The sequence below is a fragment of the Leguminivora glycinivorella genome, chromosome 1 (assembly GCF_023078275.1).
Source record: "Leguminivora glycinivorella isolate SPB_JAAS2020 chromosome 1, LegGlyc_1.1, whole genome shotgun sequence".
In the NCBI taxonomy this organism is placed as follows: Eukaryota; Metazoa; Arthropoda; class Insecta; order Lepidoptera; family Tortricidae; genus Leguminivora; species Leguminivora glycinivorella.
The window spans coordinates 23382754-23399160 of NC_062971.1; the positions used below are offsets into that span (position 1 = coordinate 23382754).

Consider the following 16407-nt stretch of genomic DNA (forward strand, 5'->3'; position numbering starts at 1 on the left):
TTTGTTTAATATTGAGCAGGCACTGTTTTGAAGAGGGCGTGCTTCTTTTTCCTGTATTTGAACACTAACACTGGAATACCAAAAAATATATAAAAGCCGAACAGCACAACGTACGATAATCAACCAATTTTGGCCTAACTATAACTGGTACATAAGACTATGCGAATAAATTACAATTTTTTGTGATGCTCCCGTGGTTTATAGTAATTACAAGTAATAAAGACCCTTGAAACATCAATTTGAATATTTATTTTTCTATTTCGAGATAATAATGATTTTCTCATAGATTAACAACCTTAATACTACGTTACGCATAAAATGCTACGACAGAGTCAACCTTGTAATAACAGTTTCCAAATTTTAAATCAGAATCGGCCGCCTGGCTGCTCGTGACGTGTTGATAGTTAATTTAAAGCCATAGTTTATTTTTTTTAATATTGCTGCATTATCGAAAATCGATATTATTTACAACAAATGCATTGAAAACTAGAAAGATTCTCTTAAGAATAGATTTAAGTTCGTTACATAAATTGCAGAGTAAGCAAGACTGAACTCTGGTTGAAAATGAAAATCCTTTAAATCAGAAGAATTACGCAGAGCTTGGCTAATCTTCATAGTTAGGAATAAGTGAATCCTCGCTATCCTTTGCTACTTATTTTATTCGTCAATGCTAATAACTAATAATAGTAAATTGAAAGTACTTAATAGATGTAGGTAATAATAGTGACTCAAAATTAAATGTGTGTAACTAAAATACCTCCACATTTCCAGGCGATTTGCAGGAAAATATAAATAATCATGTACGGTTGATTGACACACGTTCCATAATGTAGTAGTAGTAGTAGTAGTAGTAATCACTTTATTGTGTACAACAGTTTATATACAATTTGTAGGTACAGAGATACAAAGGCGAGCTTATCCCTATAAGGGATCTCTTCCAGCTAACCTTGGAGTAGATGAGAGGATCGTTCCAGTAGGTAAAAGGTTAGATATATAACGATGCATGGTAATTCTGATGTACCTCATTTTAAAATGTATCATATATATTAATTAAGTTAGTGAATAAGTAACATATCCTATATTGTATGCCCTAGCAGGGTATCATGTACCTACTAAGACCTATGTAAGACCTTTATTGTACTGATGAACATGATAACAATGGATTAAATGAATAAATGAATAAATGAATAAAATAGACAAACTTACAGGAATGTTAATTCTATTGTCCAATTTTACACCTACAATACAAGTACTTATGTACCGTACCCACCAACTCGGCTTCCTTTAACAACAAGGCAACACTGTTGTTCCAATAACTTACATAATTTGCCGAGTAAGAATATTAATCTGCAAGTAGGTAACCTGTAAATCCCTGTGTTGTGAAATTAAATTTTAATTTACTTGTTGTTTTAATGTTTCATAACTCTGAGCACATTTTAGAATGCGAACGGAGCTATACAACGCCATCTAGTTATCAGCACTTGCACTGCCTGTGATCGTCGCTGTTAGTAGTACAATGTGGGCGTTATTTTATGTATCGCCGTAACACGCTGCGCTGTAGTGACTTGTTTTTGATACAGAGGGCGTGAAATGTGATTAATATAATTATACATATAGGCTGCTAACGAAAATGGGGATCCGCTCAAGGACATAGGTTTTCGGTATTGTTCTGACTAGGAAAATATATAAAATAATAAATTACGATACTACTGCGTAAAAATGTCGAGAATAATTTTTAAGAAAAAAAAACCGCCGCCTTTGGGGTTCTGGTGAAAGCTACTTGCGACTGTTGGATTACTTATGTAGAAATGTGTAGGTATTTTTTAAAACTCCTTTTAATACTTTAATTATTTGATGGCAACACAAATTAATAAACGTATACCGTTAAGGTTTGAGGAGTTCTCTCAACAATTCCTCATGAATCCGATTATAAGCAATCGAAGCTTGACAAAATTTGACTTGAAAACTCAATATTCTTAACAAACATAACTAAATAAATGTCACTGTTCTGAACTTAAATGCATGCTATTCTTACAAAAATACCAAAGTCACTATAAGAGTGTCGTTCAGATTTAAGGAGTTCCGATCTGATCTTCATCAGCAGTTCCACTGCACCAAATGTCACTGTTCTGGACGTAAGTGCATGCTGTTCTTATAAAAATAACAAAGTCAATATAAGTGTGCCGTTCAGATTTGAGGAGTTCGGTTCTGACCATCATCAGCAATTCCACTGCACCAAATGTCACTGTTCTGGACGTAAGTGCATGCTGTTCTTATAAAAATACCAAAGTCACTACAAGGGTGCCGTTCAGATCTGAGGAGTTCGGTTCTGACCAGCAGTTCCACTGCACTAAATGTCACTGTTCTGGACGTAAGTGCATGCTGTTCTTATAAAAATACCAAAGTCACTATAAGTGTGCCGTTCAGATTTGAGGAATTCGGTTCTGACCATCATCAGCAGTTCCACTGCACCAAATGTTACTGTTCTGGACGTAAGTGCATGATGTTCTTATAAAAATACCAAAGTCACTATAAGCGTGCCGTTCAGATTTGAGGAGTTCCGTTCTGACCATCATCAGCAGTTCCACTGCACCAAATGGCACTGTTCCGTACATGCATGCTGTTCCTTAAAAAATACAAAAATCACCATATGTGTGCCTTTCAGATTTGAGGAGTTACCTCGATTTCTCCAGGATCTCATCATCAGAACTGGGTTCTTAGAAAAATGGGACCAATCTGTATGCATAATTACATTCAATCAAAAAAACTATTTCAAAATCGGTCCAGTAACGACGGAGATATCGTGGAACAAACATAAAAAAAAACGTACAGACGAATTGAAAACCACCTTCCTTGAGAGATTTCAGGCGGCGGTTAAAAAATCGATACGATTTACGAATTCCCCCTTCATATATGTATTGTACGATGTTTTACAACTTCCAACATATGGCCCTTTAGAGTTTTGTTTGGTATACCCACCTTGGCAAGTAAAGTACCTACTACTAGACTATTAGTGCTGAGGTTGTATTTTGAGAATTTTGTCCCCCTGTTTGTACATATTTTAGGCCAAGGTATATGTAGTTCAAAAATACGTGTTTTATGTGCGTGTGGACTTCGGGTACCCAAATACTAAATATTTTTTATCGTTTATTTAGGGTTCCATACCTTGAAAGTAAAAAACGAAACCCTTATAGAATCACTTAAATTTATTGTCCGTCCGTCTGTTCTTTTCGTCAAGAGTGTCAAGTCATGGAAGTATCAAGTTGTAATTCATATTCAAATAGTCAGGTCTACTGTCGTGACGCTTAGATCTGTGTAAAATTCGAACTTCTAAGCCAACGCAATCAAAAGATACTGTCGTTTATGCCGCAGTTCGACACTCGCAAGGGAATTAAAACCTCCAGGGTGAAACCGTAAATTTTTATTTACATCTTACAGACGGTACTATGTACATATATATGTACATAATTCCGACTCGACTCGCACTTGGCCGGTCTTTTTAAATCAAAGAACGTATTATATCTGACAAGAATTCATGTAGATATTAAGAAGTACATACTTAGGTACTTAGGTACTAACTTAGCTCTTAAGTGCATACTAACCATAAAACTATGAGTCATACTGTTACTCGAAATAAATAATTTATTATTATTATTATTTGTTTGTCCTTTCCAGTACTCGGGACCATGGGGTCCCGGACATTTGGGAGGCATGTGTGGGGCCGAAGCCAACAGCACAGAGGCCCTTTCAGACAATTTACTCTAAATGTAAATTATTATTATTTATCACTAAAACGTTCTTAGTACCTACTTGATTTCATTTATTATTTAAAAATAAATTACAGTATAAATGACGCAAACTTTACAATTTTTTATTATTATTGTCAGGTTTATATTTCTTTATTTCCAAAAGTTAAAAAAATATTTGCATAATACTTAGTCAAATTATTATTATTTTAGATTACTAAACAAAATGACCCTTTCAAATTACCCGTGACCTAATAATAAAGGCAGGTAGGTGCCACCGACCGATAGACGAGGCGCGGCCTGTCAGATTCCCATTTACACTGACAGGCTACGATGTCAAATCCGAGTCTACTCTGCATTAAGAGCACTCTCGTCCTAATTAGAAATTAATTGAATCACCATGCTCCGAAGAGCCCTTTGCTGAACTACATAAAAGACCCTACTAAAACCTATTAAATACTTAGCTAAGTTAAGCGGTAGGCAATTTTCATTTGGAAATGGCGTGATCGTTTCTCTATCATTAAAATATTAAGTTAAAAGGAAAACGCATCTATATCCAGAACATATTTTTTTAAACTTAAATTAACATAAAAATGTTCATGCGTGAGATATTAATCCTCTTTCTTTCTAAAGACAGGTTAGCCGCGTCATTGTTAAAGTTGGGGTTGTTTTTTTTTTTCAATTCATTAGGTTAAAATGCGTGTAGCTAACTTTCGAATCGGTGTGTTGTGATCGTGAGTCAGTGTCAGTCGGTACCGACTCGCAGGCGGCTGCGGACGCCATGCTGCGCGCAGTGACGGACGGCTGGAAACGCTACTGGTGGGGAACAGGTACGGAACAACCAATCACGACTTCCTCAATAAACTTCCCAATTATATTACGTTCCGACGCGAAATTGCGTAGGGTCGCCGCCTCACCCTTGCGGCTTCACATTTTTTCAACAACTTTGTTAAAGTAACGGGAACAAATAAATACCGGTGCGAAGTACGCCTGCCGCAAGACTATTTACGTCCACGCTCGTTCTGCTCCGTATCCGCTCGGCCTTTTCCGGAGCACGTGGTTGTATAAGACTTTGACAGGTGTGTTATCTCGCGAAACTGATAAGGATTCTCTTCCGATGTTCCTCACATATCTACCGTCCCTCAGCATCATAGAATATAAATATGTACGCTATCAGTGCTTCGTTGTAATCGATAATCGTTATCTTTTGCAAGAGTGGCATTTCCATGACCGTGATTAAATAGGCGCTAATCGTAGGTACCTACCTATCTATTAATAAGGTCTTATCATTAACGTTTTATTTAAAAATCATTGTTCGTAAAGTAGTAAGATCATTATCTTGGTAATTAATTAATCAAATTAATCTTGATAAACGAGATAATATTTCTTTGTGAATACCATAATGTTTTGATCAAAGTTTTAAACTGTTTGACATTGAAAATATAATTTTTATCTATGTATCTCCATGAAGCAAAGAAAAACAAAACAGTATCAATTTGGATCTCATACATGTTTAATAGCCGACGACAGTCTATAATTTCCCAACCACTATCATGCTCCAATTCTCACGAGCGGTGATTCATCGTGTTTTCATTCAAATAATCCATTTTTTTAGAAAATGTTTCCGCTTCGTAAATAATATTGCCATGATGCTGATACCGCGGCCTACCTACTTATTATAAATCATTAGAATAGTTAAGTGCTATTATGACGCAGGTCAGATACGCACGTTATACATATTTTTACGATTTCCATGTTTGTAACAGTCGATAACAAACTTAATGTTTATGTCGCGGAGAGAACGGCACCACACATTTCTTCAAAAATATCTCGGGTTCGACGTCCATTTCATAAAAAGGATTTGAAGCTATTGCCTTTATTATGCCTGCTGAGCCGCGGTCCTGGGTTCGAATCCCGGTAAGGGCATTTATTTGTGTGATGAGCACAGATAATTGTTCCTGAGTCATGGATGTTTTGTATGTATATAAGTATGTATTTATCTATTTAAGTATGTATTTCGTCGCTTAGCACCCATAGTACAAGCTTTGCTTAGTTTGGGGCTAAGTTGATCTGTGTAAGGTGTCCCAAATATTTATTTATTTATTTATTTATTTATTATACTTGGCTTTATAATATTAATAGAGTCTGGCTAATGAAAGTTGTCCCAGTATTTTTGCTCTGGATATCATATCATCGATTGTCATCTGTCAGTGTAACTGTCACTTTAACGAATTTCGGTAAACATTAACAGCGTCATCTCTAAAATAATAATGATTAATGAATAAAACCATAAAATGTAGTAAAGTAATTGCTGAAAATTAATTAGAAATAATAAAAAATTAATCCATGTAATCAATGTGTTGCCAGCTCCATTTATTTATAAATTGCCACGTTTTTGCGGGATCAACTTTCATTAGCCAGACTAGGAGTTGCGGCTCATAATAACTACATGTGAGAACTGTCTCTGTATTTCACTTGTAATGTCTATCGTCTAACACGCCATTTATGAATAGAATATCAGGTAGACAGGTATTGACACATTATGAAAAATACATATTTTGAAAAAAATAAATTTGTATGCATCTTCAGTGTAGTTATGATGGTATTTAATAGGTGGCGCTAAAAATCGAGGTACGATTCTTAGTATGGAGTATGTAAATCCTATATAAATAATCCTTGCTTTTACTCATTGTATCCATTAGTATACAATTGTAAATATTATTCGATTGCCTTCATATATTATATATTATTTCACACGTGTTGCTTCACTTGCTACAGCAACAATAGTAGTGGCATGTCCATGAGTTCACTTGAATTGACTTAAGCCTCATAACGAGTGTTTAGCAAAGTGTTCAGTAATTAGAAATCATTACACAACTATCGAGATGTTACTGCTTTGTTTAAATTATTACAAAACTATTTTTAAATTAAAGGAAAAATGGAAAAATTCACACCTCCGGCAGGACTCGAAGCAAGGCCAGAGACCTCTGGCCTTGCTTCGAGTCCTGCCGGAGGTGTGAATTTTTCCATTTTTCCTTTAATTTAAAAATATGTAATATCGCTCGCGGACGTTTCTGCTTGATAAAAAACAAATTTATTACAAAACTGTGATAGAATTTTAACTTCTCCGTTAGAAAATATAATATCCATCCAAAGTATTAATATGTAAGTCAGAATAAGCTGTGCCGTATTCCATTAACTAGTACTATTCTATCATAATACAATTCAAAGAAACAAAACGGTTTCTGTAATGACTAATGACTTTTCTAACCTTTCGAGACAAATATCATACGAAACATTATTTATTTTCGTTCCTATTCTCATCGTAATACTACTTACCTCAGACACCAGAGACCTATTTCACCACCACCGTGACATTGGCGCTTAACACTCACAATTCTATGCCCATTTCAGGGTTGATAAGTAACATTATTACTCAGGATTGATATTTCTTTGTTATTCAGGAAGTGTCACTGTCGAGCGACAATTGTCACCGTGGTGAAAGAGGCCACAGGGCAAGCATTTCATACCATAGTTTGATTTGACACTTACTGAGATCGGTATAATACGAATCAAGCCTTTATTATTAAAAGTTAACCGTTTTTTTTTAAGTCAGAAGTGACACTTGTACTACTACTTCAGTCAAATTTACATTAAATTTTTACCTTGAGCACAAGTTAGGTGCACATTTATAAATAAATAAATAAATAAATAAATATTATAGGACATTCTTACACAGATTGACTGAGGGCCACGGTAAGCTCAAGAAGGCTTGTGTTGTGGGTACTCAGACAACGATATATATAACGATATATATTTATACCTATACTTAAAAAAATTGGGCCAGTTTGATTTTGGTTGAAACTTTTAATTTAATAATTTGCAATACTCTGTATATCATTAATAGATACTTAATCTATAATTTCTGTTTTGTTTGCCTTATTGTTGTTTTCTGCTAATAAAGAATCTATCTATCTTATCAGCAATAAAAGAACCGTGTAATTATCATTTATTGATCATATTGTAGTAAAACTAATTAAATAAAAAGGGCTCGTTAGTCCCAACAAGGTTCTATCGCAACATGGAACCTTGGCCTAGAGGCAGACGCATCCAATGAAGCCCGTGATGACTTCACAGCTAATCATTTTACCCAATTGCGAAAGAAAAGCTAGCTTTTGTAACGTAACATTGTCATGCCATCTTGAGCTTATCGTGGGACTCAGTCAATCTGTGTAAGAATGTCCTATAATATTTATTAATTTATTAATTTATTAATTGTTCATTTTACATTCATATATTCGTACAGAGGGATAATCGTTAGCGTTACACTCTTCCCAACAAACAAAATATCCTTATAAAATCAATCTATAAGGGCTAAACACTCATAGTAGTTTTAAAATAGCATTAATTATGCCAGAGTTCCTTATAGCGGCTCATTATAAGAGAATTTGGCCTAATAGTACATTTACTCTTATAATTTGGCCATGTACACGTTAATAAGTCAAATTTATATGACTGCAATAAGGGTTTAAAAATATTTACTCTTATAGTAGCTCATTATAAGAGGATTTGGCCAATAGTACATTTACTCTTATAACTTGGCCATGTACACGTTAATAAGTCCAATTTATATGACTGCAATAAGGGTTTAAAAATATTTACTCTTATAGTAGCTCATTATAAGAGGATTTGGCCAATAGTACATTTACTCTTATAACTTGGCCATGTACACGTTAATAAGTCCAATGTATATGACTGCAATAAGGGTTTAAAAATATGTATTCTTATAGAAGCCATTTAAAATGCCTTTTCGCTGTATAATATTCAAAGCACTATAAAAGCTTTTGTTATGGCCAATTATTCTTATAAAAGTAATGCATAAGATAACTATGATGCTTTATGCCTCATAGGAGCATATTATAAAACGTCTATCCAGCAAACAAATTATAGCATTTTATAAAGTGTTTAAAAGAATTAAAGCAATACATTTTCTCTTATACAATAATTATAAAGGCATTATTCTTGAAAGTGTCGTATTAAAAGTTTTTATAAAACTTGATTCGTCATTTTGAAAATCCAGCGAATGTGAACAATCTGATCCCAACTTATCGATTAGTGGTTCCGTAGAGGATGCCATTATGGAATAATTATAAGAATATGCAGGCAAGCAGCAGTGACAGTAATACAGGTATATCGTTAAATGATGAATTGAGTTTGGATTTAGCTTAATAATTATATTTTTTGTTCTTATTTAAGGTGTCTGTAGTTCTGCGGTGAAAAATGTTAAGGTATATACAGCGGGGCCGCGGGGCAGATCTCGACTGGAGGGCAAATGTAACTGGTCCATTGTTTCCATGTTTTACAATGTTTACATTATTAAATAGAGTGTCCACCGGTTATACCAGACTAGCATGCACTCGGAGGTGGCCAATTATACATAACTGAGCGTATAAGAGACTCAGTTTTTTTATCCATCAGTACCTACTCATATTAATTTTTAAGATTAACTTTATTAGAATACGTTCCAAAAGTGTATTCCTTACTTTATGGACTTTGGTCTGAAATAAAAAAAATCTTTTATTTTGGATTATCATTGTGAATATTGGACGATCTGAATAAGAGAATACAATGTTCGGCTATTTTAAGAAGAAACCGATTTTATATGTAGTCCTTTTGGGACTAAGACAGATTAAAATTGAGGACAAATAAAGACAAACTCACTGTCTTTAAGATATTTATTTATGTGCAACGAAACCAAACCGATACAAGTAACTTTATAAGATTAATATTTTCAGTTCTATTGCTCACGATGTTGCTGTTTCAATGAGTCTACATACTTCAAAATATTAATATATTCTTCAGAGCGCCTACACGGTGGTAGAAATTGTAATTAACCTATCAGTAAATTTCCAAAATAATAAGTAGTTTCTTTTATCGAGGTCTTCATCAAATTCACAAAAGATATATTGATTTTCGTTTTCTTGTTTTGAATTATCAGCGCCATCTTTGCTTTTGATGTGATTTTCTTACAACCTAAACTATTTCCTGCGTCCTCTTCCATTTTGCATGTTTTTTGATCCACCACTCCGGGCTTATTTTTGGGTGTAAGTAATGATTGTGACTGATTTTCTCCATCAGAAAATGTGCCGTTTTGTAGTTCATCTGTAATAAAAAAAAAATATTTATTTGAAGTCTTAGGCTAAGCTGTTTATAGTTATCGACACAAAGTCCATTGTGATGGCGGTACTGAAATCGTCTGTGGTTTTCAATAGCACTTACTTACTAAGAGGAGGAGAAGAGTTGTCATCTTCACGTCACTAAAAACGGCTGACTATGTATCTCATCCACAGATTCTGTAACAATAACCATAATAATAAATATCAAATAGAGTATTTGACTCAGCATTTACAATAAATCAATAGGAAGTAATAAAATAAGGCACCAGAAGATTAAATATTCCGAAGCACAAGTTTGTTTTAAATTGAAAATTCTAGGTATAACTTCCTAATGAAATATTGAAAATATCAGTATTACCTGACATGCTGCGGACTACACGGTTTTATTTTGTTCTATGCCGGTTAATCGAACCAAACCTTTATCAAAGCGTTCCCCAAAATACCGGTTTAAAAAGAACGGTCTTTCGAACAAAAATGCAATTTCAAAGGTTTGCGCCAAGTACATGATAACTAGACAGCGGATTTCAGGTAGCGATTTAAATATTAATATGGATATGACTAGTGCAATTTTTAGGGTTCCGTAGTCAACTAGGAACCCTTATAGTTTCGCCATGTCTGTCTGTCCGTCCGTCCGTCCGTCCGTCCGTCCGTCCGTCCGTCCGTCCGTCCGTCCGCGGATAGTCTCAGTAACCGTTAGCACTAGAAAGCTGAAATTTGGTACCAATATGTATATCAATCACGCCAACAAAGTGCAAAAATAAAAAATGGAAAAAAAATGTTTTATTAGGGTACCCCCCCTACATGTAAAGTGGGGGCTGATATTTTTTTTCATTCTAACCCCAACATGTGATATATTGTTGGATAGGTATTTAAAAATGAATAAGGGTTTACTAAGATCGTTTTTTGATAATATTAATATTTTCGGAAATAATCGCTCCTAAAGAAAAAAAAAAGTGCGTCCCCCCCCTCTAACTTTTGAACCATATGTTTAAAAAATATGAAAAAAATCACAAAAGTAGAACTTTATAAAGACTTTCTAGGAAAATTGTTTTGAACTTGATATGTTCAGTAGTTTTTGAGAAAAATACTGAAAACTACGGAACCCTACACTGAGCGTGGCCCGACACGCTCTTGGCCGGTTTTTTAAATACATGTCATGTGGTGTGTTGAGTTCCTCACTCATGAGGCACCTCATTTGTACCACTCATATTGGTGATTTGTCGCAGCACTTCACACGGAAAAAATGTATTACATCACACCTCAACTCACCTCACCTCATTTTACTCATAACCTCGCGCGCAAGTCTCGCAACACAAACACCTCATGCCACACAAATCATTCACAAACTTCAAATCATTCAAAAACTCATCTGTCACACGCGCGCCTCGCGGTCCTCAAACTCCCTCGCGAGAGTCGACACTTCAAAATGAAGCGGCTCATCGTCTATGTCACCGAACTACAAACTTTATTGCCGAGACAAAAGGTCCACCGATACATTTGTACCGGAAATCGCTTTGTACCGGAAGACCTCACCGCGACAATGTCACATTACCAACATTACTTCAAAAATCCTTTCAAAGTGAAACAGTTAGTTAGGTTTACCGTAAGAGTGAATGAGACAGACACGAGCTATGCTTCAAATTTGCCTCGACAAAATACGTTACACGTGACTCGAAATAAAACAGTCTTAAGCGCCGCAAGCTTTCATACATATTACGTCGTTGTGATCCAAGCATCTCTTCAAATTGGCGCGCAAATTCGGCAAACGCTCTCATTCGATAGTTTCGATGCTATTACTTGAGCTACCGACTTGACCAGTTTAACGTGACCTATCGGACCAACAGATTTGTATGACGGTTGTCATTTGTAATAAGGGAGCTCTCTTATACTGGTCGTGACATATTTATTTTCGAAGCGTTTTGAATACCAAGGACGAGTAACTCAAAATGTGCATTTATGAAGTTCGCTTGACAACAGTACAGGATTAATGACCGAAATATTATTTAAAATTATTTTATGTACTTTTATTTAGATTCGTATGTAGGTATTGTAGGTGTAGTTGTTATATATTTAAATGCCACAGATATGAACTTTGTACGAACGAAGAGTTAGCGTCTCACAGAATTTGAATTTCGCACCTTTTTATTAGTGACAAATATTTATTTTATTTTTGCAGTTTTTACTTATTTCTATATATCAGTTAAATTTTCGTTGGTTGTTTCGTCTAAGTTAAAAGTTTGAAAATATTTTTAGGTGGATAATATTTAACATCATATCGCATTGCAGCATGTTCAACGGATAAAGAAGAGACATTTCTATTTTGTTTTTACGTTATAGTTATAGCCTTCCTTAAGACAACAATATGGGCTAATATTATCCATAAAAAAAATGTATATCCATTTATTACACGGAGTATATATGCAGTTAATAACATGTTTATTAATATGTACACATTTTGACAACATTATCAAATAATAAACGTGAGTCGTGAAACGAAACGCATTTCATAGACAGTTGAAGTTGTCAGTTGTGTTACTTGTGTTGTGACAGTTGTTTGTTGTTTCCAAAGTTCAATGGCTATGGCTAATTTATTTGTATCATACAGTGATATTACTAATAAATACACCAAAATATAATAATGGTGACATTTTATACATGATTTAATATGCTTGTGGCTCTGCCTTAGTGTCTTTTACGTGCAAAAATATAGTCAAAAGTATGAACGGCGTCGAGAATGTTGGTGTTCATTTAATTTACTATATATTGCTGTTAGAATATCCACAGCGGTAAGTTGGTTATTTTTACGTAAAAGTGGTATGTAATTAGAAAACAATATGAACTCACGTTTGTTAAAAACATGCAATTTTTAAGGTTACAGTTTCAATTGAAATATATTATTATTAAACTGTAAATTATAAATGAAACCATTATAAAATGATATCAAGAATATTAACATACGATAAATAACAATAATCAACAGCTAAAATAGAACAAAAGTTTCATAGAACCATCAAATCAATTTGCTTTTTATGTAGTTTCATATTACAGCAATTGGAATTCTTAAATAATATTTCAGTCTTCTGTTGTTCAAGTTCTCTTCTTAACATTTAGTTGCAAATAAAATTTAATAGGTATAAAGGATGTTATTACATAGTATACATACTAGAATTTGTTGCCCGATTGAGTCTAACAAATCGCCGATAGCAAAATTTTATATACTAGTACCTCACCTCATTTGAAGTAAGACATTGTAACACCTCATTTTTGAAAATGAGGTACTCATACAAACTCATTTTAATTTGATGTCCTACCCATCACTATGTGGTTTATAATCTATTATTATTACCTACATCGCACACCACAAACTTCACTGAATAATTAGATTAAATTAATGTTATTTTTTCAACAAACTACATTTAAAAAAAAGTATTTTATTCTAAATAATGGACTTTCAATTTAAATATATATAAGAAGTAGGGCTTGCAATATCGGACGATTTTCAATTCCGGAACTGGTTTTCGAGATTGAACTTCAATTCCGGAATTCCGGAACTAGTTCCGGAATTGAACAATTTTTTTTGGTTTGGTTTTCTGGTGGGTTTTTGATGAAATAATACAATTTTAAATTGAAATTTATTATTAATCGACGTTTAAGACAATAACTCCGTACCTGAAAGGCATATAACACTGAAATTTTCATTTTAGTAATTTTACAGGAAAGCCCATTTTGTGTCAAAATCGGTCTTGCAAGTTATTTCGAACTACAGTTAACGATACAAACGACGTTTTAGTGCCAGTTTTCTGGTAGTGGTCAACGTTAAAGTTATTTTTTTATCGATTGACCATCGAAATAATATAAAAGTAATAATTTACAAGAATGGCATAACGTCTTGTTCACATAACTGTAATAAAAGAAATATTGAATTACCTTTATCAGACTCGAGTAGGGACAAAAGATATCCAAGCTAGCCCAAAAAGACAGATTTTATGATTTATTCCTAGGTACATGTACACCTTAATTTTTTGTAAAAAAAAATCATTCTTTTCATATTCATTATTTTCCATACATTTGCTTCTCAAATCCTTTGATTTTGTGGTAAGTGGTAATAGACTTAGATAGAGTTTAGTAAAATATGGACACGTCTTTGTGAAAAGTGTATAAAGTAACTACTACGTTATGCTTGTGAATGAATGTAATACCAAATACTACGATTGGCGTCTGAACAGACTTTATGCCTAAAATATTCAGTGCTATGATTTCTCATAGCACTGAATATTTTAGGCAAGAAGTAAAATTTAGATTATTACTGAAATTTAAGTTCGATCTAATAAATTGAGCATAAATAACGCTAATAAAATAATAATGTACCTAATGTTATTTATTTATATTTAATTGTCCTTCAGTATTCGAGCATAACACTCAACTCCCGGCTAGTAATTTTAAATTATCACAAAACACAACTTTCTACAGCAAATATTTACTTTAAACTGATTATATATTTCACTTATTAGCTAAAACAATTGAGAGCAAAACCAGAAAGTGACAATGGTATAATATTAGCGGGTTAAACTACACTATCTCGCTCTAACTAGCCCTGGATAGTGCTCGGATTCAGGTAGTGCCCTTTTGGTCATAAAATAGGCACTACCTGAATCCGAGCAGTGTCTAACTTATGAATTTACATATCTTTTATAGACGCGGTGGTAGTTTTGTAAAATAACCAGGCTGATATTACACGTTTTCGTCCAAAAATATATCTTTTTTTAATTCCGGAATTTTCGAGATTATGTGTTTCAATTCCGGAACTGTAATATCGGAAAAATTGTCCGAAATTCCGGAATTTCGAGATTCCGGAATTCCGGAATGCAAGCCCTAATAAGAAGCGAATTATTTTCATTTTTATATTCTTTGAGCCATAATAGAAGTTTTTACTGTGCAATGCGCAGAAGAAATATTAAAGAAATAAGTATAAATAAATATTTTTTTATTTTTATTTATTATCATTATAATTTTTGCCCAATATTCACAAAAGCATCCAAAAAGGGTTTTACTTTTATGTTCCCATACATTTTTTCGTGTGTAGAAAAAATAATAAATATTGTATGCGAGTCATATTCATATTAATATTTAAATCGCTACCTGAAATCTGCTCTCTAACGATAACGTTATGAATTTTTAACTGGTATCCGTTACAAATATTTAACTAGATGGTAAGGTTCGGGATTTCACTAATTGTGAGAAGGAACCCTAAAGATATATAAAATGGCGAATCTTGAGTAACACCGGTGGCTATTATAAAGTTTTTACTCTTATAGAGTATTTGTAAATGATGTGCTTACTGCTTTTACTCTTATAACAGCCTTGCTCAAGACATGTCAAAATTAATTAACCGCATTTTTAGTACAAAACCGTTGAAATACAAGGGCGCATTAATAATACAACACATTTTATATCACATTTCACCATGAAATTGGATTCCCACACAGTTTTCATAATAAATAAGCAAGTAATTGTAATATGTAAAAGTTAACTTACCGTTTACTAACTTGCAAAATGGATGACGATGATGATGTACACATAAATCACTACGAAAAGCACAATAAACTTTTAAAACAGCATCCTTTTTCGCCGTTATGAGTTTTACTCCCTTATATCTGATGATCACAAAACGTGTACAAGAGCTATTGCCCTTATTAAAGCTTTGAATATGATTCTTACAAGTATAATTGCCTTTATTAAAGCTTTAAATATGATTCTTATTAGTACATTAGCCTTTTAAAAGCACTTTTCTTGCCATTATAAGGTTAACTTTCTTATTGCATGCCATAATAAAGCACGTACAAGATAAGAAAGCTAATAATATAGCAACTACAAGGGGGATATAAGGTTTTTGGCCTTATAAGGTGTGCCCAAATGCCCTCTTGTAAAGGGTTTACAAGGTTATTATAAGAGTGCTATTTTTGGCATTATAAGCCACTATAAGACTAATTTTTGTTAGTTGGGTTTTGTTATGCTCATTATCGTGCGAATAAGTTATCGTGTATTGTAATTTACGGGATCCCTTTCTTTCCCATAAACTTATTGGTCATAATTTCGTTAGTCAGAAGTTGTTATTCATATATTTTGTGGTCATAAACATCACTAGTCATAATTTTTGTTACTAATAACGTTTAATGGTTCTAACAATAACAAACCATAATATTGGATATCATAATCTCAAAAGTCATAAAGTTGATGAGTATAAAATTGAAAAGTATAACAATAATTATTCAGAAATATTATTAAGCATATATTTTGAAGCCCTACTGATTGTTCTGCATATAGATTTGATGTCTAAAATTCCTAAAGTATATTATATTTCAGACATACATATAATTACATAGAAAATGTTTATACATAAAATATTATTTATGACTTCAAAACAAAAAGTAACCCTATTCCTCAGGTAGGTTGTTAGTTTCCTTTGATTCCTTAGAACGGAAATA

General features: G+C 33.4%; 1 protein-coding gene across 1 annotated transcript in view; it reads left to right on the forward strand.

The window, feature by feature from the left end:
- The first annotated feature begins 4475 nt into the window (after nucleotides 1–4475).
- LOC125231640 (pancreatic lipase-related protein 2-like) overlaps nucleotides 4476–16407 on the forward strand; it is a 32334-nt gene continuing 20402 nt past the window's right edge. The window contains exon 1 of the mRNA XM_048137123.1: nucleotides 4476–4576. Within this exon, the coding sequence (XP_047993080.1) occupies nucleotides 4528–4576 (49 nt within the window). The 5' untranslated portion in view covers nucleotides 4476–4527. The remainder of the gene's footprint in view (nucleotides 4577–16407) is intronic.